The sequence below is a fragment of the Lygodium microphyllum genome, chromosome 18, assembly GCF_053477565.2.
Source record: "Lygodium microphyllum isolate KBCC chromosome 18, Lygodium_microphyllum_v1.1.10, whole genome shotgun sequence".
In the NCBI taxonomy this organism is placed as follows: Eukaryota; Viridiplantae; Streptophyta; class Polypodiopsida; order Schizaeales; family Lygodiaceae; genus Lygodium; species Lygodium microphyllum.
In genome coordinates, this window is record NC_141152.1 from 114432182 (window position 1) to 114455786 (window position 23605).

Genomic DNA, 23605 nt, shown 5'->3' on the forward strand with positions numbered 1-23605 from the left:
TGCCACAAGGATCGTGGAGCTATCGGAGTGCAAGAGAGAGGAGGGAACTCGATCGAGCATCAAGGTAAGCTCACTACACCCGTAAGGTAGGCATTGCGTGTCGGCTATGTGAGAGGTAGCCATGGCCGTTTGGCTTGAAACGCTTGATCAATAAGCGGTCCGTAGGTCTCAGGGTAGAGCTTCGTAGCTGCCCTCCATTTTGGTTCTGTTGCCAGGACCGACAGAATCGAGCCTTGAGCGCCACACGCATCGAATCGAGTATAGAAGTAGGGTATTGCTGCTGGAAACAGGAAAATAGGGGCACATATTCAGATTTCTGGCTGGAAGAGTACGAGGGATTAGTTTCTGAGGTTACAGCAGGCTGGGATGGGGTAATAAGAGGCCCAGGGAACCAAGAATCACCACATTTGATATTCTGACTTCTGACAAGAAAGTGAGCTTGAGAGCCAGGGAGAGAGTAAGAGAAAGAGAGCTGCGAGGAGATTACGAAGTGCTGATCGATTCGAGCGCCACATTGTTTCCAGGTGTGCTTGGCAGTTCCTTGCATTGTTTTGCACGTGTTTGGAAAGCACGGGATGATTCCAGGGAGTAGGCGTTGACCTCGAAGCATCGCGTGCAACCCGCGGACCATCGTCTGCGCCGTCGGACTAGGCCGTCCGACCCACAGAATAGGACTATCCGATCTCTGGAGTCGGACCATCCGACTCCGAAAATCGGACCACTTTGAAAATTGAACCACTCTGAAAATCGGACCACTCCATCCGATTGTTATAATCGGACCCAGTGTCAAAATCGTACCATGTGTCCTAGTCTCAGAATCGGACCCAGTGCCAAAATCCTACCACGTGTCCTAGTCCCAGAATCGGATCCCGTGCCAAAATCGGACCATTGGTCCTAGAGCCACAATTGGGCACTCGGACCCTGCAATTTGGACCTGTTTGGCCGAATTTAGATTTTTTCAAATTTTAACTTGTAGACCTTGAAACTGACCAGGAGACCATATAGAGCCGAAATCACCTCATAGATCTATCACTGGGCTGAAATCTAGAGCAAGTAGTTCAAAACTTGACAAAAACGGTCCTTCAAATTGCGTATGGTATTTACCGTAACGGCCTTGCGGGCCGGGGGGGACCCCTCCCCCCCTCCCCGGACCCCCGCAGAGGGGGCTCTACTCCCTCCGCAACTCCCCCAAGTAGGTTGGAGAGAAAACGCGCGTTGTGACAAGTCCCCCAAAATAGACCCTAGTGAAGTAATGGCTCTACACGAGCATGGATTTTCACTTGCAAAAGAGCAACCAAAAGCCCATACCCAAACAGAGACAAACAGACACCCTAGAACCTCAATGGGCCAATCTAGCCTACAAGGGAAAAAAAGCCATACAACAAAAACACGTACGTATTGCATTCGGATTGCATCTAGTCAAAGCGGAAAGTAACAACATCAAGCTACCATTGCGAGGATGACTAGATATGATAGTTCTGACGATAGATGCCTCTTGAATAGCATTGCATTGACTATCCAAGACATCAGTGGAGAATCCACAACTGGTCGTGCTAAACTCACCGCGAAAAGAGAGCATACTATCGATGCTTTGATTGATGAAGGAGCAGATTTTAATATCTTGACCTATGAAGCATAGATCCTACTAGGCCAACCAGAGCTTACACTGACTAATACAACTCTTAGCCCTTACGCGTGACACGTGCAAGCACTCATAGGGAAGTGCAAAATCCTTGTGACAATTGAAACTGAAAGCTTACCTATCCTATTTCATGTTCCTCCAAGTAGTGCTAATTACGGTAAGGAAACCCTCCTAAGAAGACCCTTCAAAAGGGCGACCAAGTGTGAGGCCGACTATGTAGCATAGAGAATACACCTGACACTACCGAGTGTGAGGATAGTCACAACCCTCAGCAAGGGTGACCTCATCGAACCTTGAGGGAAAGGCAAGGAAGGTGCTGACATAACAGTCAAGCCTACTAACGAGAGCAAGGACTTGTTGGAAGAATTGATACAAGCACAGGTCGAACAACGAGAACCAGTGAGAGTGAGGCGACGCCTGAAACAAGAAGGTCAAGAGACAATGCCAAGGACGGGCTTTGGACTTACAAATATCGTTGAAGACCCCAAAAGAAGCCCAAGCCTTATAGATGAAGGCATCGATGGAGGGTTAGCACAACACCGCGATGGATATTCAAAGCATTGCTACGTGCTCAAGGATATTGCGCAGGGAACCGATGGATTTGGGTGCCAAAACCCCCTGCTAAACCTCCTTTGTCGACTGAAGGCCAGATTGTATCAAGAGCAAAGAAGCATAGGAGGAGATCTAAACGAAAAACCAAGTCTTGAGTCAAAAGCATTGGAGTAATCGAGCCCCTCACGGTCGAAATCAAGAAACCAAACAGGACCAATCAAAGGGTAGATCCTCATCCTAGTGTGCTTGACAAGCAGATATCAGATGTAATTGTTGAGGATATGCAAAAGCCACTAGTGCCCAAGGAGCCTTTGATTTCCCAAGAGGATAATGAGCACCAGAGGCACAATGCTGCTCGTGAGAAGGTTGATCGCTCAACAAAGCAAATGGCACAATCGTTTAATAGCCTCGAGCAAATCATTCAACTAGTGCCAGGTCCACCTAAGAGTCCTAGATCTCCTACACCCTCTTTTCCCAAACGGACACAGGAAGCACAACAGCAGTCGCCAAGGGCGGTTGCTCAATCCCAATCTCTATCTCCATCTAAGCTTCCAAATGTTCAAGAGGTGGGACATGACACCATCCGTAGCTCTCGGCCCAAGGTTATGCTTGTGCAACCTAATGTGACTAGATCAACTCATGCTCGATCTACACAAGTGAATGCTCAAAGGGCAACAAAAGACACGACCACTTCCGATCGCCCTAGGGACTTGACACTGCAATCTACTAGTAGTAGCCAGTCCACTGAAATAGCCGTCACTACTTCCAATCAAGGATCACAGCAGTCACAGCCCTTGGCCGTGACAACGCCCCTTGGGGAACGTGTCCTTAGCAGTTTACCTGTGGAGGAGGTGTCGCAACCAACTTCATTGACAACTCCAACACTTTCAAAGCGCCTAAAGTCTAGGCTAGAGGAGTTAAACAGAAGAAAAGAGCTAGACTCTCCAAAAAGGGAGGCAGTTGTACTCTCATAACCTAGCGAGGCTATTCAGCAAGCCACAACTATGTTCCGTAAGGACACACTAGAGAAAGAAAATACTGAGGCCCAACCAAGCACATCAACGGTTGACCTAGTCCAGGGTCCTGAGCCGTTGAAAGACGCATCTTCACTGACCAAGAAAAAGAGGAGAAAACAACGAAAACAACAGCAGTTACAGGTGGTTGTGGACCCCAAGAACATTGACACCAAGAGCGCTGGAGAGTTGAGGAATAAAGCATTGAGTCCATCCACCAATGACCCCATTGATGCCTCTCCTAATAGCGGTGAAACCTCAAACACATCTCTGTGCTCTGAAAAATCAAAGCAGTCGTTACCATCAACGATTGCTTGCAACACTCAATCCACCGACAACAGAACTCGCATTGGCCAATCAAGAGTGGATACAACGCTGTCACAACAGGGTGACAAATTTATGCCAGTCACATCCAAGGAGAACCATGACACAATGACAAAGCCTCAGGAGAAACATAGAAACCCCAAGAGCATAAGAAATCCTAGGATAAACCAATCTTGCTCGCCTAGGCTTGAGCCCCTAGCTATGCTAAAGCCTAGGCAAACTCCTAGAATCTTGCATGAGATAGTAACCGAGCAAGCCCTCGTTGAACATAGAAGTGTCGCAGAATGTTTAACCGAGTTGGATGCTAAGCTCAAAGTGTTCGCACGTATCTATAACCTGGCAGACATGGGCGCATTCCCTAAAGAGCAGCTTGAAGGTTACTTGCCATTTTCCTTATCCTGGGAAGAGCAAGAACATCTTGACGAGCACTATAACAGGCTCTTGCATGAACGCATGCGACTTACCTCTGACGAGAAAGTCGGCGAACTACGCTTAACTGTAACATTCAATGATGTGCTCTGCCAACCAAATCTCTTAGAGATAGAGCAACTAAAGTGATAATCAGAGGGTCGAAGTCAATTTGAACAACGTTGGTTTGAAAACCGCGTTGCTATGGCCGAACTAGGAGCCCAGATCATGACAGTCTCAGAGGAGCGATTGGCCAAATGGCGGTCTCAAAGAGACCCGACTTATGTGGCACCAACTTTCTTTCGAGTGCTGACTGCCATTCGGGGTACGGACTTAGCTGAAACTAGCCAAGAGAACTCTCTGTCTTGATAAGGTTCTCACTGAGGAGGAGTTACATGTTGCCAGTAGACTCGGACAAGGTTCCATGCTACTCGATGTGGCAAAATATCTATCAGTATTGAGTAAGCTGCCACGAGTACTAGATGTGTGTGCTACACTCCAGTACAATTCGGAGTTCGACAATTGGCTTTTATCCTCGTGAAGTGACATGGATTCATAAATATGTACATAAATAAACAATGAATTTTGTGACCCTGTATAGACAATATCAACACACATAAGCAATGATAGTCAAGCGTAGGGAGAAGGGTTGGGTTCAATAGGCTAAGCTCCTCAGGTCCTTCTCTCACCACACATTTGGAAGTTGTGTGACCATTCCCACCTCCAAGTGGAGGGCATGCAACCCTCATTATCGCCATAGGAAGCCTTGACCAATAACTTTAATGGTATAGATGGGGCACCGTCCCTTTCTATACACCTTTCCCCTTTTTCGGTCTATCCTTCCAGGGATGAGCCCTGCTCCACTTCATGACAACCAGTCCACGCAACTTAGCATAAGCCAAGATCTGCTAATGGCTGGAGGCAAAACGAACATCATCATGGGGGCCATCCCTCTACAATAAACACTGGATGTCTCACCTCTTCCCTCATCATATGCGCTCGATAACCCACTGTATAATCCCTTCCATGCGAATAGTTTTATTCTGCCTCAAGGCCTAATCCTTGGTTTGCATTTTGCAGGTCCCCCTACGGTAGCCGACATGAAGCACCCAGTGCAGTTGGTTTACAAGGATGCTATCCGCCGTCGAAGGGAGCATGTAGTACAAGCTCCTCCGCCGGAACGCTACGTACCTACCCTTAAAAGGTATGCAAAGAAATGAGGCCCCAAGCAACACCGCCTCGGACGTAGGTAAAAAAATCCCCAGGCCGGGGGAATAGAAGCTCAAGGGAGAATACGGGGTGTGGCAATACTAGCCGTGCGGGCCCCCAACAGGCGCTCGGGCACCAGGTGCTTGAAAGAGAGGGCAGCTTGAGACAAGCAGGAACAGCTCGAGACAAGCATGAATTTGATGCATTGTTCAAAAGTATTCTGGAAATAGTTGCGGCCAGGGACTACACCATTCAGGTTCCCGGCAATATCTTCCCTGCCCAACCTCACAGGAGCCCCTCACTAGCAAAGCCTCAGTCGCCCGACCACCCGGACTCGCTCCGCCTCGTACAAATAGAGTAGCCCCATGTTATGTAAAAGGCTTATGAAATGCTACCTGGCCATAACTTTTTATCTCTAAAGGGTTATGTACTGACATGCTTCCCAATTGTAAAAACTTTTCATATCTGCATTTACTATGTTTCACGTCTTTAGCAAAAGAAAAAGATAATCAAGCGTATGTGGTAAGTATCTAAGTCAACACCATGGAATTCAGATAAGTGATGTCTCCTTGTGTTGCACCACAAGACACCACAAGACCGCCAACCCCGTGAAGAGCCGCGACAAAGTCATGCTGCCGAAAGCGAAAATCACCCTTGCGAGTGCCCACGTCGCATGGTCCAAAGCATGAGCTTAACCACTTCCTCTTTCTGGGCTACACTCTACGCCGGACACTCATGGCAGTTGTTACCCCAGTTGTACCAATATTGCACGTTCCAAAGAGGGTTGCAATATCTCATGTGTATCTCCCCATCTCAACAACTACTTCTCTAACAACGGGGCTAGGATACACTCATCACTGTAATATCCATTTCGTGAGCCTTCGAACCTTGACATTTTCCAACCCACTGAAAGGATGATAGCCTCAACATATTGCAATGGTTGTACTCACGCAAGTCCACAAAAAAAAAGAAAAGAGAATAAAGAAAGAAAGAAAGAAAGAAAGAAAAAAAACAAGAAAAAGAAAAGAAAAAGAAAAAAGAAAAAGGAAAAAAGAAAAGAAAAGAATGAAAAATAAGAAGCATCCACGATCAGAGCACAACACCTAGGGGTCCTCAAATTAGGTACGACCAATGACCTTGGTCGGTTGTCTCTGTCCCTAGTCCCCTAGCCCTTTAGCATCACCCACAATTGTTTAGGGCACATCAAGGGCAGGACATACCTAGGGAGCTTGTCTCGGTTATGGTTAGACCTGTCACCCTGATCCATTCGCACAATTCTCTCTTGCACTCTGTCTTAATAACATTGCAATCAATTGTGGTAAGCACCGCACGAATGGCCAGGGAAAGTACACCGTCCTCATCAAGCTAGTCCAATAGCTTTCAACTACCGAAAGTGCGGTGTCCTTGTGTTCAATTAGTCTACGTCGTGTAGTCACAACGCAAAGGATGTCTCATACAGGTTCACGTGTACTTCTTCTCAACATGGAAAACTTTGCTTCATCCACACATTGTTACAAGAAACTAGCCCACGTTCTTCTAACTACGTAATATCTAAGTATGCACATTTAAGGAGCATCGGGCTCTCACCCGCGCAATTTGTAAATGTAGACGGGTGGTGGAAAGGAAGCTAGGAAGATAGAAGGACAATGGGAAAAATGACTTAGGCCATGGCCGGCCATGTAAAGAAGGGGATAAGGGGATGACCGCCCAAAATGGATTTAGGGTTTTGTATATAAAGTTGAAAAGTGAATGAGAAGCTCATTCTTGTGTGTGGCCAAAGCTTCTTCTTCTTCTCTTGTTTCTTGCCTTCTTGCTTGTGCTTGAGTGAGGGATTGAAGGAGTGTGAGGGAGTGAGTGTGTGAGAGTGAGGGATCGTGGAGAAGAAGCTCCCTATCTTCTCTCTTCATCTTCTCTTCTTCTCTTCTCTTTTCTTTTCTTGCGTGGCTATGGAGGATGGAGCTTGACGGAGGGGGCTTGAGGTTGCTTGAGCTTGCCACAAGGATCGTGGAGCTATCGGAGTGCAAGAGAGAGGAGGGAACTCGATTGAGCATCAAGGTAAGCTCACTACACCCGTAAGGTAGGCATTGCGTGTCGGCTATGTGAGAGGTAGCCATGGCCGCTTGGCTTGAAACACTTGATCAATAAGCGGTCCGTAGGTCTCGGGGTAGAGCTTCGTAGCTCCCCTCCAGTTGTAACATTGATACTATAGGAAGCAGTGCATACTGTAATCCATTTGCATCTGTCCAAATGCAATGTTATAGATTGTGTGTGCGATATTCATGGCATTTGGAGTAGGGGATTTTGACCAATCCAACCACTCTTAATCTACTATCATATGTTTGAATGCATCCTTGCACTTCACCAACCTGAGATTAACTATGCTTGTTAAGAGATATGGTATATAACTATAAGTCATAAATCATGATTGTAATGATGATTATGATATATAATCTAATTTGTAACTCACATACTTGCATAAAACTCGGAATATATAGCAAAATCTTATTTTAGCTGGTTTTACAAGCTCCCATTGCCAATGGTGTCTGAACAAGCTATAGGCGAATGACTTTCGAGGAATAATGTCGATCAATCCTAAAGCTTTCTCCACAATAGATGAACCCATGGAATCAACCCAATGTCCTCCATCATCAAGTCAATGGAGTGGGCTGCGTGTGCTGTCCATGCAATGTTTGGATATTGGGCCTCCAATTACTCTTTTATGCTCTTGGAATTGCTTGGGTTATCTATTATGAGTATTACAACATGTTTGGGCTGAATCTCTTGGATTGCTTCATTGATCTGGTGAAATATTACCTTTGGTTACATATATATAACTTAGCAATAGTTAAGCTAAATACAAGATTAATAAAAACTAAATTGTACTTACAAGTTAGAACATGAAGATACTTGTGATCCACACACCATAGCTGGATAGATCTATACATTTGAGAAATGTCATTTCAGTATAGGAAGATACCAAGATATTCATTAGTTGGCACTTGTATGTATCTTTCCATCCATTTGAAATAATTGTGCATCCATATTTCTCCCATGATGCTCTATGACCCTTAAGGCTTATGTGAATTAAATCAACCACATCATTGAGCCTAGCGGTCCTTAGAGCCTTCGAACTAGCATGAGTAATAGTTACTCCTGTAGTACTTGCAACTAAAATAACATTGATTAATCTCTTATAGGCACTTGTGCGAGCAACATAAAAGGCAATGCTACATTGATAGAAAAATCTTTCTTTTGCAATTTCAGCTTTCTTCTTGAAGCCAAGTGTCCAAGTGGCCCAACCATCATTGTAGTGTATTTGGGCATGATGACATATTCGTGCTTAGTAGAAGGGCCTTGTCTTGTAGGCATTGGAGGTGCTCTAGGCATAGCACTAGCACATGGGGTGTTAGTAAACTGATGGTGCTTTAGCACAATCCACTCGCTTGTGTTTGAGTTTGAGAAGATTGGTCTCGAAAGATTGCATTCTCTCTCTACAATCATGTTGAGCCTGTTCTAATCAATAGGACCTTTTAGCTCTCCCATGTACTGAACCACTTTGATTGATCTCCACCATCGGCCAAAAATATGGATTTAGAGATCCTTTTGCATCCATGTATTCTCTCACCACTTACCCATGTAAAATGGGCCTTTGTTCGAGCAACACCACGTGCAAGTATGTTTCTGCAATGCTTGCATACCCACTTCCTTTGGGATACCTTTTAATCACAATTAATTCTTGCCAAACATGGGGAGTGTTGGCTTGAACGCTAGTCACTTGATTTCCTCGAATAGTTCACCATACCATGTTTAACAAGCAAACAAAAGAAGAAAATAACAAATTATTTATGAGGCAAATTACAATTTAGAAAGGATGCCAGTATCTACAAACTTTAAGATATGGGAAACTTAGAGTTAATCCCCAAACTGAATTTTTCAGATTTGGGACAAAATTATTCAAATTTGAGATCTGATTTGGGATAAAAGTTGGAGATTTGGGGCAAATGTATTCAAATTTGAAGCGAGACCATCAAAGTTTGGGGAAAATGAGATTGGAGCAAAGTTCTCAGATTTGGGACGAATGTTATATCCAATTTGGTGCAAATTTACAAAATTTGATTATATTTGGGGTTAAAATTCTTAGATTTGGCTGCAAAATTTGGCAATATTATTCAGAAATTTTAAGGCCCGGGAAAAATCACATTGATTTGGGAAAAGTTTTATGATTCGGGGGAAAGTTGGTTTAGATTTAAGGCAAACTTTCAAAGTTTGGGACTAAAATTTTCAGATTAGAGACGAACTTGGACAAATTTATTTAGACTGGGGGCAACAATTGACATATTTGGGCCACATTTGGTAAAATGGAAATACAATTTCAGATTTGGGATGAAAATTGGTAAAATTGTGGCAAAATTTTTGGATTTTGGGACTAAATTTCTTAGGAGCAAAATGTTGAAATTTCAGATTTGCTGAATCAATATTGGAGAGAGAGAGAGAGAGAGAGAGAGAGAGAGAGAGAGAGAGAGAGAGAGAGAGAGAGAGAGAGAGAGAGAGAGAGAGAGAGAGAGAGAGAGAGAGAGAGTTAACATCTACAAAAGGCCAAGTTGGCCTATGAGACCAAAAGGTTATATACAAAATGTCTGGGAAGTTTTCGAAGTCCTAGTAAACCTGCTATCTAGTGTTATGGTGAACTAGGTGAGTAGGTACAAAATAGGATACAAACTTGATACAATCTAGTTGCACTTCAAGTGCAGTGTGGAACTGCTCATGGAGTGTGGTCATCTTAAGATGTCCCGCATGGGCGTGTCTAGCATAGAGAGGCTGAAGCGGCGGGGTATGGCTCCCCGGTGGTGCTGTAGTATCCACTGTATCTATAGGTGATGTCTCTTGCGGGGGCGTGGGCTTGCTGGGTGTGGGCGGCAAGCTCTACATCTCTCTGTAGCTCTATCCAAGGTGACTCCTTGGGGTGAGGCCACTGATCGGTTGACTGCAGTCCTCGTTGGAGAGAGAGAGAGAGAGAGAGAGAGAGAGAGAGAGAGAGAGAGAGAGAGAGAGAGAACATAGCTCAATTGGTTAAGTTGAACCCATTGTGACCAGAAAGTCTTTGGTTCAACTCCTACGTTCAACATTGCCATTTATATAGGTATAGAAAAAGGGAGATTTGAACCCAAGTTAGTGGGTTAGTAAAATAAGTGGCTTATCACTAGGGTAGCCACTAGACTATGAGAGAGAGAGAGAGAGAGAGAGAGAGAGAGAGAGAGAGAGAGAGAGAGAGAGTTTTTAGACCAACCTGCAATGAATATTTGTTTATGAGCCAATTGATTAAGTCATCGTCTTGTGAGTGATGACTTGTCCGTGTATCACCCAACAATCATTGCTCTCCAAACACGTAAGCCATTGACTTTTCATTATCTTGATTGATATGATTGAAGTGTAAGCACTATCCACGATTAACTTAAGTTGTTTGAGCAACGATTATTATTAAATCCTTCGATTTAAGCTAAAGGGTCAAGACTAAAGCAAGCGACCAAAAGCGTCATTTTTAAAATCCTTTTCTTGGGGGGGGGGGAGGCTGAAATATTTAGGTGCTTCACCGCTCATTGAAACCTTTCACGTGTGAAACGTGTTTTATGTTCCGTTGGCACTTAAACATGTTTTGTGGCTATCCTGTTGATGGATTGGCTCAAAGGGTTTGGCTAGTGTAAGGGGTTGCAGGATGTCCCTCTTGTCAAATACGATGTTTCTTCTTTGTACGGTACGGTTCGTTTTGGGATCCAACAATTGGTATACCTTAGCTTTGAAAGAGCAGTCTACAAAAATCAAGAGCTTTTGTCTAGGTGCAAGCTTATCCATCTTGTTGTCGGGAGTATGGGTGTATATACAATTCCTAAAGACTCAAAGGTGAGAAATGGTAGATCGAATGCCTTGCAGTGTCTCCAAGGGGATCTTATGAGAGATCACTATAGTCAACTGCTTGTTGAGGATGTACACCAAAGTATTAACAACTTTAGACCATAGGCACTCAGGAAGCTTTGCTATGAATCGTATAGAGTGAGCCATGTTCATGATAGTCTGGTTCCTATGCTCTAGGATTCTCTTTTGAGAGGGAGAGTTGATAGAGGTGTGTTGGATAATCTCCCAATATGCACATCCTTTTGATTTTATATTGATCACATCCATGTAGAGAACTATGAGAAGGCCTTTGATTTAGCCTTGAGAAAGTATATCCATGTATATCTCAAATGATCGTCACTAACAGGAAGAAGTATAACGTGACATCTAAGGTGGTTGTGGATGTTGGCCCACTAAGGTTAATGTCAATCAACCTAATGGACCCCTCAACTCCATTTGTGGTTTGCAGAGGGTTTGGTGTGCAATGTTATTTATCCAGTTGGCATGCTTTATAGACGTCCTTGGATAGTTTTAGGCACGAAAGCCTTTAACTATTTGATGATGTGACAACTCATAAAGAGAATCATACCCAAGGTGTCCAGAGAAAATTCTCTCCTTAAGTGACAAAGGTAACGGATGGATAAAAGATTCACCCCAAGTTGGGGGACATATAGTACATCATCCAATGAAGCAAGATTCGACGCTTTGTCAATATTAGACATGATGTGATTGATGCCTAGAATGCTGGCGAAAGAGTTGTTACTACATTAGACATTCCCAACCATGGACCGTTGGATTGGAAGATGTTACCGAGTAGGGTCATGTGATACATGGCGTCACTATCCACAATCCAAGTGATTGTATGACTAGAAGGTCAGGTTGGGTGGACCTTTGTTATAGCCTCATTTGTGGGCAACTTGCATATGTGGGACAAATTGTCAAACTCCAATGTCTCTATTGAGACAAGGTGGGCTAAGGATCGAAGTCCATTTTTGGTCCAATAGATGAGTTTGACATTTCCTTGGGAGTCGAGAAAGGCGCAAATTAGGATAGTTAGCTTGTGGTAGAGTGAGTATGAGATCTCTATTACTCTTGAGCATTTTGATTGCCACCACCTTGCCTCCATTGTGGAGTATACCTTGTGATTGTGGGGTGGGGTTTGTATGGAGAGTTTTTTTGGATTTTTTATCTTTTTCCTTTAAACAACACACGTAGTCAAAATGGCCAGTCTTTTGAGAGCATTGACAATGCTTATTTTTCTTGGAAATATTTTGTCATTGATTTGAGTTGCGATTGGGTATTCCCTTGTGATTCACTAGTGTTCTTTTTTTGATTTTGGTCTTTATATATCTTACTCTTTTCTTTCTTCCGCTTTTGAGAAGTGGAAACAAGGGCCCCTTTTGAAGGTGTGAGAGGAGCTTTCTTATGAAATTGGTCGAACAATTATAGGTATTGCAATAGTTGACAGTCAAATGCATAGAAATTGGGCATAGTAGGTTGTGAGATCACTTGTTATAGAAAATTAAAGCATCTATGTGAAATCTTGTTTTGAGAAACAATGCGACTTTGTCATCAGAGGACTTAGGAAGTGTTGTAGCGGCAAACACAGTGAGTAAACATGAGTACTCTATTAGTTGGACCTCAAGGTCATCCGGATCAATAATTCTGAACTCTTGGAGCTCATGGTGAAGATATATAAGATGGGTGTAAGCGTGGGGAAGAACATGAGAATGACAGTACTTTGAACTCAACCAACTCAATGAATTATCACCATGAAAAGAGAGAGAGAGAGAGAGAGAGAGAGACACTACGTTGAGAGGGGAACCGACCTCCCCTCTCTCCCCTTGATAGGAATTCATTAAAACAAAAACCACGCGCACCAAGTGCTTGAAGCATAAACAAAAGGCTGATTTATTGCAATATTGAAAATTAGGGTTTTGAAACCTTAATTTCTCTAAACTTGTGCAGCAAGTTAATTTTCTTCTTTAGGGCTCGGTTAAATTAAACTAAGTAGAAAATACTTTTTGGATGAGAGATAGATAGAGAATACAAATCATGTGGCTAAAATTTCAGCATGAGAGCTTATTGCAAATAAAGAGAGAGATCTCCAATATATATGTGTGGTAAAAGTGGAAAGTAGAGGCTATAAATGACAAGTGTTTGTTGAAAATGACAAGTGTAGGGACATTTGTGTCTTCATAATGTCACATGTCCTTTTCTAAATGCCACGTTACTTTTCTAGAGAAAGAAGCTTCCAAACCTTCTACTTTGAAAATCTCTTAAATGCTTAAGAATTTGAGATAGCTGTTGAAGATAAAATTGTTTCTTGCGAAATTCTAGAGTCTTTATTATGAACAAAATTTCCATTTTAGCAACTTTCAAAAAATAGGAACCTCCTAAATTTTAGGATTCATCCAATTTAGCTTCTGGAAAGCTTCATTATATAGGTTCATTGGTTTATGGTTTGTTTTTTCGATCATGAAGATCTGGTTTTACTTTTTGAAACCACTCATTATATGGGCGTCTAGTTCATGTGACTATCTGAGTGTAAAAGCCTTAGTCATCTGAGCTTTGTGGTCAATTTGATCGCCCAACTAAACTTTTAATTTCTCTTGGAAATCTCGACAATGACGACCCAAGAATAATTATAGGGCAATTTGATAATTGGTCACCTTTAAACATAAATATGAACATTTAATCATATTTTGAAACACTTAAAGAATATAAATTGCCTTTTAACATACGTGAGCATCAAATTAATTTAGAATCATTGAGCCAATATGTCTTGGTAACAATTGATATACGAAATGTTTGTTACATTGGGTCCTATCTCGAGCCGCATAGCGGTGAGTTAATTGTTTCTATTGCTCAAATGCTAGGTTAAAATGTTGCAATTGTGAGTTTAAGTAAAAGACTTTGCATCGACTCGATAATGATAGAAGCATTTGTTGTTTTTCAAGAGTGGACAACCTTTGGAGGAGTCCAACAAGGGTCTAGTTGGGGTTCTAGCCCTTGAACAAGATCCCATAAGTTCTAAGAGTCTAAGAAATATGTCATGAGATTAGATCATGTAGTATAGTTAGACTCGTTAGAACGTGTCTTGTTAGTGAAAGCATTCTTAGGAGAGGTTGATGTGGAATGTGAACTTTGAGGTGTCAGATAAGAAGGGTATGGTAGGAAGGTAGGAATAGAGCGTGGTATGCCATAAGGTGTCGAAGGAGGCAACATTGGAACCAAAGGTCCTTTTTCAACTGTAGGTTGAGGTAATAGAGCTTGACTAGATTGTCCACTAGGTGATAACATATTTGCAAATTACGGTACTAAGTGGAAACACCAAGGGGTTGGGTACACTTGGGTAGGTAAACCTTGTGAATAATCCCCGAAAGGTGCTTGGCTTGGGGGATAAATCCCCACCACAAGTCTGCCACCTAGTTGCGAAAAGCAAAGGGCCTAGAAAGATTAGATGTGTCTAAAGATGATGGTCCCCTTGTGTGATGTGTGGTGGTACAAGTGCTTGTACAAATGAAGGTGCAGCGGAAGGAAAGGGTGGGATGGGTGGGTTTTGGAAATGAGATGTGATTGGAAGTATAAGCGTGTGAAATTTAAAAATTTCAGGTTAAATGATAGAAAATGAAATTGTGAAGATGGACTTTGAGAAGTAAATGATGAAGCACTAAGAGTAAATCGACTGGAAGAAGGAAATTTTGAAAAAGATATTTTTGAATTTTCTTATAATCACCTCTTTTTGTGTTAACGTATTGGTAGGGATCTTCTTGATGGCTTACTCGTATCTTGTTGTCATGGGGACATGTATTTTTGAAACCTTACTTAACATGTGGATTAATTTTTAATCACATGGTTAAAGTAAATGTTGCACATGTGAGCCGAGTAAATTTATAAGCTTGGGACTCTAGGAAATCATAGGATGTCAAAGGCAAAAGTTGCTATAAGTTATTCCGCATAGGTACTTGGTGGTATCTGGTGTATAAGGGAGCATCCTCTTGCTTTCTTACCTAACGGTGTTGAAACGATATTGGTAGCGTGTTGATAGCGCTATCTTCGAATTGCCTATTCCTTTGTAAAAAGCATTCTCACAACCTTCTAATACATCTTCTCACTTTTATTCTCAAAACTCTCTTCACTCTCTTTCCTTGCAATCATGTCGTGTTGTGCCGTGACGTGTCGTGTTGTGTTGTGCCAAAGGAAGCTTGGGGATATTACTCTACGCACTTTGTGTATAACACTTGGTATTGTGCCGTGTCGTGCCGTGCCATGCCGTGTCGTGCCGTGTTGTGCCAAAGGAAGCTTGGGGATATTACTCTACGCACTCTGTGTATAACATTTGGTGCTAGTTGTTGGTCTAGGTCATTCATTTGGCCAAGTCTGAATTTTCTCTCTCCTCAACATTCTCTCATCTCCTAGCCTTTCTACAGCCTTGCTTCGAAGATTACAGCATTGAGATCACTAGAGGTTGAGAAATTTCAGATTTCTCTGTTGTAAATTCTAATTTGCAGTAGAAATTAGGGTTTAGTAGCATCCTTGGGAAGGGTGCAAAAAATTGGAAGCTCCAAGACTTGGATTCAATAGGGCTGAAGCTGTTTTCAGTCACATTCAAGTGGAGGGACCAGCAAATCAATGAATTTGGGGCATTTTCCATCTCTGTCAAAGCGGATAAAGACCAATTGATTGCCCAAATCAAGGGGCAAATCAGATTGAAGACTTGTTGGTCATTTTGGATAGCAAGAGTAGTTGGAATACCAATAGGGATTGGGAGAATCCCATTGTACATCAACTTCTCAATGAAGTTCACTAGTTTTGGCGCAATAGGGTGTCCATTATCCAAGATTGTAAGTTATTTTGCATTTCTCAAATTTGTAATAAATGTTACAACTGTAACTAAGTTGTAATCAGGGAATTACCACCCATCCACGGAAGGAAGCCTGGTTTTACTTGCAATATAGAACTAGTAAAGGAAGGACTAGAAATGGAAACTTGTTTACCTTTTACTGATAAAGGTGGAATTGGATTGAAAAATGGTATGTATTTGGTGTCTCCTATAATTGGAGGATTTGGCCCAATGTGTTGCGCCGACGGTCTTGCAAGATCCTCCGATTTGTGCACAAAATCCAAAGGGAGTTTGTAATATTTACCTTCAAGAACTTGTTGGGTCCTATATATAAGAGTGGAGCCGTATTTGGCTCAAGTAATCTGATACGTCTTGTATTGACCATGATAATTAATCAAATTGCCATCTGTATAAGGCTCTTTAGGAGTCGGTTGTGAATACCACTCTTGTTCGGCTCTTGACATGGGTTGTGTTGGAGATTGCTTTGGTGATGAATTGTTTGAAGACATCTTCCTTTCTTTGTCCTTACTTCTCTTCGATGTTGAGCTTTCAGATCAAGGCTTAGGGATCTTTAATGTGTACCTAGCTCTAATACCATGTAAAGAATTACCCAAACAAAGAAGATAAACTCAAAGTTTATGATGATAACACAATGAAAAACAATAGAACTCAAAGGTGAAGGGTTATTAAAAGAGCATGTAAACAAGTGATCAAACACACTATGCTAATGTGAATACAATGATGTCTAAGCTTTGTGTCTTGGATGGACCAGGGCAGAGATGAACTGCAGAGTGTGTTGTACTTTGAACGGATCTTGGAATGCAGCAGGCCTCCTTAGGAAGTGATCAGCTGCTGTAAACGTGGACAGTGAAGTCTGGATGGGCTGAATCTAGCAGTAGGCATCAGGGTGGCTTGCACATGGCTGAAAATGCAAAGTGTGACAGCTCAATCAATGGCTGCAATGAAATGCAGCACCTTCAGTCAGGCACCAGCACCAGAACGGTGGCAGATGAGAGGGCAGCAGCTGGAAGATGAAAATGCAGCTGTTTACTGCCCCAAACAGGCTGGGCAATAGTTGGAATGGTGATGTGAGCAGCTGGCAGGCCTGATCGGGCAGTAAAGGCAGCCTGAGTAGCAGTAGGTGTTAGGGATGCTTGCATAGGGCTGAAAATGCAGAGTGTGACAGCTCAATCAATGGCTGCAATGGAATGCAGCACCTTCAGTCAGGGCACCAGCACCAGAATGGTGGCAGATGACAGGGCAGCAGCTGGAAGACCAAAACGCAGCTGTTTGCAACAAGTGTGTGATCTGATCACATGCTTATGTTTTACCATGAGATTGTTTGCATGAGGATAGTTATATGTGAGCATGGCATAAAGCAGTGTGTTGTATATGAGCGTGCATGAGTGTTTTGTTGTTTTACAAATACTTTGTTTATTTACTTTGGCACTCCGCAAAGAGGGGATTAGTCACTGCTAAGTATGCTTTGAGCAAATATGTTAACGCCTGTTTTAAGTGATCTTCTCAGAGTTAAGGCTTCACAAATACTTTTGGTGCTTTGAGCAAATTTTTGAAACCATTAGAATTGTTCAATGGATACAAACTTTTAGCAGACTGCGATCATGAATAATGTTGTTACTTGTGATAAGGATAGGTGTAGGTGATTGTATTTGGTTGTATGCTGTAAGTACCAGAACATCTCACAGCACTTGGTTGAAGGAGAATATGAGCAGGCACCTTAGATGGCATGGAATAGCAGTACCCAGTCAATATTTTTTACTAAGGTTTGCTGGTACATACATATATATTTCATCTGTTTAAGTGATTACAGGGTGAACGCAATTTCAATCGTTTTGGGGGTTGGCTGGGCAAGAACTCCTCTTTTGGAAAGAAACTACGTCTTTTGGATGATCTTCACGTGCATTTGTTGGCATCCAGAGTATGTGAGCCCACACGGTATGTGAAATTTTTACTGTGTTTTATGTAGGATGGTAAAATGACAAGCTTAGGCATGCACTTTAAATAACGGTTATGCTGCTTTCAATGTGAGTGGCCTATAGGTGCTACTTGATGGCTTCAGATTATGTGATTTGAGATGCTGTCAAAATCATTCTGAGCCCATTTTGTGTATTGTACCTGACACCTGTTGAATGGGTTATTGTGATTATTTACACCTCCTCTAGCTTGGTTTTGGTGATGTTTTGTAGCTATGGTTAGCACTGTCTTTTAGTTCTTGTCTCTCTAGAGAACAAAAGATGTTACCGTTTGCACATTAGTAACTTGAAAACATGAGGTGTGAATTTGTGAGAGCTGTTCTGGCATTTTTTTGACCTGTTATCCTGATTTTTTCGAGGTATAAACCTGTAGTCTGAGGGACCCATAAATGACCATGCTAATGGAAAGACCTAAGTAGTGTATGCTTGTTCCATATCATCAGCATGTGATTATGGATGGCACCGTCAAATCAAGTTATTTTGAGGGCAATGCGAGGGTAAATGGGAGATGAGAAACACTTGAGGTTTGGGCACAAAAAGAGGGAGAGAAGTGGCAGGAGAGCTTCTGATAAAAGTGAAGTGAACTTGTTGCTTCTATGGAAACGTTTTGTTGGTGTGCATTTGATTAATTTTTAGGCATGGAGCCTGCTGTTTTTGAGCACATTATATATCTGCTGGCAGAAAGATACATCATGTTGAAGTTCTCTGTGATTTAGCATACACTGCTCAAGGTCTTGTATCATAATGCAGTTCTGTGAAGCACCTCTCTATGCTCTGAAGAACTCCATTTGTGTGGCTATGCAGTCAGGCTGTTCGGAGGGATTACCTTTATATGCTGGCTCTGCAGCTGACGACTCCTCTGAAAATCATGCCAAAGGTTTGGAATCTGGTTTTACCACAGTGTCTCCTCTCTTTTTGCATGCCAAGCATTCAGCAGCTAAATTGGCTAATGCCAGCAGATAAACTTTTAAACTATTACAATCGTTTTGCCTCCTTGGTGTGGTGTATCAGGCAGTCTGTAATGGCTTAACAGACTATGCAATTAGAGACTTCTAGATGTCACAAGTTTATGTAAATCAGACTCGAAGCCTGTCTCTACAAGAGCTTTATATGTTTTAAGGTCTGCACAGGCTCAAGGGAGAGATGACAAAGATTCAAGAAAGAGTTTCTGTGGTATTGATACAACAAAACATGTCAGGCAGCAAGGAAAGTCTACCTATCCTTTATGAAAAGCACACATACTTGTTCCAACACTACATATTACCGCTCATAATGTGGAGCAAGAGGGCATCACCATGATAACATAGAAATCCATGTGAAGGAACCATGCATGCCCTTGTCCTTGCTTCGAGGCTTGATGTGTATGCACGAGAGCATGAAGAATATAGCACAAACAAGGCTGCTAGTGTTTGAGAGAGAGCATGAAGATGATCACACAAACACCATTGCTCACCATTGCATTATGGGTTGAAGGATAGCTATGTATGGCTCATGAATGTTTAAGATAGTTGAAGTCAATGACAAATGACATCATAGCTCTGATAATGCCATTCAGTTTAACCACATTCAGTATAAGAATCAAGTCAGTATATAAAGAAGCATGATTATGCCCATACGCATTAGCGTTAGGTCATACATAAGGGATGCTTATGCACAACTTATATTAGGGTTAGGTTCAGCAAGTACGCATGAATTGAGCTCAGCCCGTTTGTGTTCATGGTCATCTCTTGGCTGTGAGTCCTGCACAGAGTCAGTAACAGACATGAGGAGCTCTGTCCAGGTTTGGTCATTTTGGTCATTTCTGGTCTTTTGGTCTGTCATCCCTATTTTTGGTTTCACATGTTTGTTGGTCTACAGATTTCAATCACTTCAGTCGCTGACATTCTTCAGTCTCCTGTCTTCTCTTTCCAATGCCCTCACTGCAGCTTCATCTGTAGGATGTGCAGGGGCTGAGCACTGTATCAGTTTCTCTTCATCATTCAGCTGAGTTTCTCATCATCTTCACTCTTGCCATTAGTGTTCTCTCTACTTGCATTGACCCTATTCTGCTACTGCAACTCTCATATCATTGCCATCAACTTTTGTGAGACAGCTGCATGGCACTCTCTCCGGCTTCCTACCCCTGTTAGCAGCCTTGTGTTTGCTGTAGCAGACTATTACTGTGGTGCTTGTACAATGTAAAATCATGGACAAAACTTCTAAATACTTTGTGTCCTGATATGGAACTGGACACTTTCAACTCCTCTCAAAGACTTGTCAAGAAACCTCTCCTAGTTTTGAACTCCCTCAGAGTTCGTCTAAGACTTATGAGCTCTATCACTCTGTTCATGTCATGCATGTGTGCATTTGTGCTGCCCATCAATTCACGGTCGTTTTGAGCCAATATGCACAGCAACCTAGAGAACTAAGTTGGACAAGCTGCCTGTCTATATTTGTTGTTGAATGGCTCCCTTGCATTGGGTTCGAGTGTCTGGAGAATAGCAACTGTATGAGCAAGACAATGATGTCCTATATCATCATGCCGAACCACCTCAGAGTGAGCTTATGCTACACTAGCCCCATTGGTTGCACGTGAGTTCGCATACTCGGAAGGGTCTCTCCCAATAATGCAGCTTGGGTTTCCTTTTATGAGTGAGCCACCCTGGCTGCTTTCACATTGGGGCTCGCTCGGATACTGAATTCCTTGGCCACTAGCCCAGATGTCCTCATGAGTAGCCACCCCAACACTGGACACTCTGCATACTGAATTCCTTGGCCACTAGCCCAAACATCTAGCATATGTGTACGCACACCTCACACACACATTGTGCTCTAGGCCATGGACCCTTGTCACATGGATATAAGAAGGATCAAATGATTGAGCACTTAGTTCAAGTGAGAGATTGTGAATCAACGTCATCCATCAAATCAGTGTTTGCCTGTTGTGCAAGTTCTTGTCAATGCTTCAAGCTCTTTGCCATCTATGTTTGTCAATTCTCAGTTCTGAGAATTTAGGGAGGACTTGCAAGATTGAACCCCATATGGACAATCTTGAATGGTCAGTCAGATAGGTAGATAGATAGATTGATCCCTTCAAGCCTCTTTGACACCAGTCCTGTTGCCTTAAAATTTCGTTTACTTCCAGGTGGATTGTGAGGGTGCTGCATTTCTAGTCGCTGTTATTCCATTGTATTTAGATACAGTTTTTAAGTGACTATCATTGGTTTTAGTTACTAGAGTTTGTGTATGTGAGGTCTGGTAGGTGCCAGCCAATTGACCATTCAATGTATAGACCAGTTATATTCAGCGTGTTATGTTTTAGGAGAAAGCTGTTCTGGAGGTGGTCAATTTTATGGAAGAGTATTCTATAACACAGGAAGATTTTGATTCTATCCTTGAGCTTTTACGATTTCAGGTTGGTTTTCTTCAATCATATCAGCTAGAACGAGTTGACATAGTTTTTAACCTGTAAATGATAGTACTTATATGCTTCAGCTTCTTCCTGCACAGGGCCAGCATGACTTGATGGAGGGTGTTCAACCTGCAGTCAAGACAGCTTTGACCAAGGCTTACAAACAAAGAGAGAGTGATAGGCGCGTGAAATCAGCTGACCTTCTTCCTGTATTTAGCCCAGGAGGACAGAAAAAGGCTCCAAAGAAGCGCAGTGCACTGCAAATTATTCCAGCAGAGTCGTTTGAAGATGAGGAAGTAGATGAATCAATAGGCAAGTCGTTAAAACAATGTGATCTATGATTGGAGATCTCATATACTCTGTACATTTAAAGGCAATATTTGACGAACCTAATTCATGTGTGGTGGGATTGCAGATGAGGACGATGAAGAGATTGTGGATCCTGACAATCTAGGTTAGCTTAAAATTGCAAAATAAATCTTTTCTGCTCATAGTTGACGTAACTTGATGGTTTTTGTATTGATATCTAAAGAAAGGCATTGTTATCTCTGAATCTTGTCGTGCATTTTATCACTCTTTAACTTCTGTAAAGAGAGTGGATTGAGTGTCAAACAGTCTATTTGGTCACCTTTTTATAGAGAACATTTGGTTACTGGTTATGCAGCTACATTAGAAGCAAATGGTAAAGTGCAGTTGATTCTGGATGAGAATGTTGCAGGTGTGTACCACTTTTTAAGGGTGTGCAGCTGTAAGATTTGTTTGATTTGCTCTTGTTTAAGGCTGGAAAGTTATTACAAATCATTTTCTTCCTTTTCTTTTGCATATGAGCAGTAATAGTTGATGGATCAGGTTTCTAAACTGGAGAGTTCCACATCTGTTTTGCAGGGAAGGGAAAGGGGAAAGGATCTCAAGCTCGACAGGCAAATACTCGAAGGAAGCCATCCCAGAAGGAAGGGAAGAGCAAACCTGCAAAGCGCCAGAAAGAAGGGTGAATTGTGAATTTGTACACTCTTTTTTGTATATTAGAGACATTTGTTTCTACAGGAGATTGATCAACTGAACTTGAATGGCATCCTGACAAATCTTGAAGTGAGAAATATGGCACATCTGTTCTACCTGGAGGATTTGTTCTTAAACAGCACTGGAGTACACTGGGCCTATCGTAAATATGCCAAATCTGTTCTTCCTGGACGATTTGTTCTTAAACAGCACTCAAGAGTACACTCCGCCTATCGTAATGTGTAGCTCAAGCAGATGGGTGAAGTTAATGCCTTAGTCTGTGTGTATATATTAGGACTTCGAACAACTTTTTGAAGATTTGCACTACAGAGTATACCAGGTTCACGCCTCAGACAACCCATCTAGATGATTGCACCTGTTTCCGCTCTTTTGTTAAAACTGTTATAGTTACGTGTGCTATGGGAACTGTATCCATTTGTGATGGAGCGTTCTGTTGAAATGTGTTTTTGAGTCACAGAGCGAATGGGTGAGTCAAGTGAATGACCTTGTCTGTGGATACACTATCTATTCAAACAGCTATGAGAGCTGAGACAATGTTTTTAACAGTTCAGAGAGCTAATCTACATTTTAAGGCATCTTTTGTTTTAGACCAATGCTGTTAATGACCAGTTCTCAAGTTAAAGTTGACAGCGCATGAATAGCTTGTGGCTTCAGCCCTTCTGGGGTGATCTCACAGGAATGGGGAGGTGCAACATCGAGTCTATTGAGATCTTTTGTGAACACGTGAACATAATTTGCGTACAGAAGTCAATGCCCAAGTGCAGTATTGTTTAATATAACCAGGCTCATACTTGAGCTATATTTAGGTGCACATGTTTTAGTGGTTAATATCTGTTGATGAGTACATTTAAGAAATTAAAGCAAAAAAATTCAGCACGCTCAATCAAATCTTTTCACTAGGATGAAGAATTTGGCAAAATATTAAAAATGATACATTTCAACATTGCCACAAGCATGTTTTTAATCTAAGAAGTTATGATTTAAAAAGTGCCAGTTCCTGAAGCTAAGTACGGTTCATAAATTCCAACTGGCAGTGGCAAGTGGTTTATGGCTTCATATGACCATGTGTTTTGCATTGTTAAGATGGATAAGGTCTTCAGCAAAAGCAAGGACAGACAGAGGGATGGTACTCAAGTGGTGGCCCAAGTTGTAGCATGAGGCACGTAAGTCACTCCCCCCTCAGTCACTCCAAACCAATAGCATCCTGGGAGTCTCAGATGTCACAGCCACATGAGCATGTTGTTGATACATGTCTCTAGATTTTGCAGACTACATGATGATATAGGATTTACATAGAGCACTAGCCTCATGAGATAT

The 23605-nt window shown here is 42.2% G+C and overlaps 1 protein-coding gene across 2 annotated transcripts in view; it reads left to right on the forward strand.

The window, feature by feature from the left end:
* RFC1 (replication factor C1) overlaps positions 1–22880 on the forward strand; it is a 70116-nt gene extending 47236 nt beyond the window's left edge. Inside the window, exons 16-22 of one of the 2 annotated variants that reach the window (XM_087699134.1) lie at positions 17715–17839; positions 18682–18754; positions 21179–21271; positions 21352–21580; positions 21684–21722; positions 21933–21986; positions 22154–22880. In XM_087699134.1, the coding sequence (XP_087555260.1) occupies positions 17715–17839; positions 18682–18754; positions 21179–21271; positions 21352–21580; positions 21684–21722; positions 21933–21986; positions 22154–22260 (720 nt within the window). In that variant the 3' untranslated portion in view covers positions 22261–22880. The remainder of the gene's footprint in view (positions 1–17714; positions 17840–18681; positions 18755–21178; positions 21272–21351; positions 21581–21683; positions 21723–21932; positions 21987–22153) is intronic. The other variant, XM_087699135.1, reaches the window with a different exon arrangement.
* Positions 22881–23605: the final 725 nt, after the last annotated feature.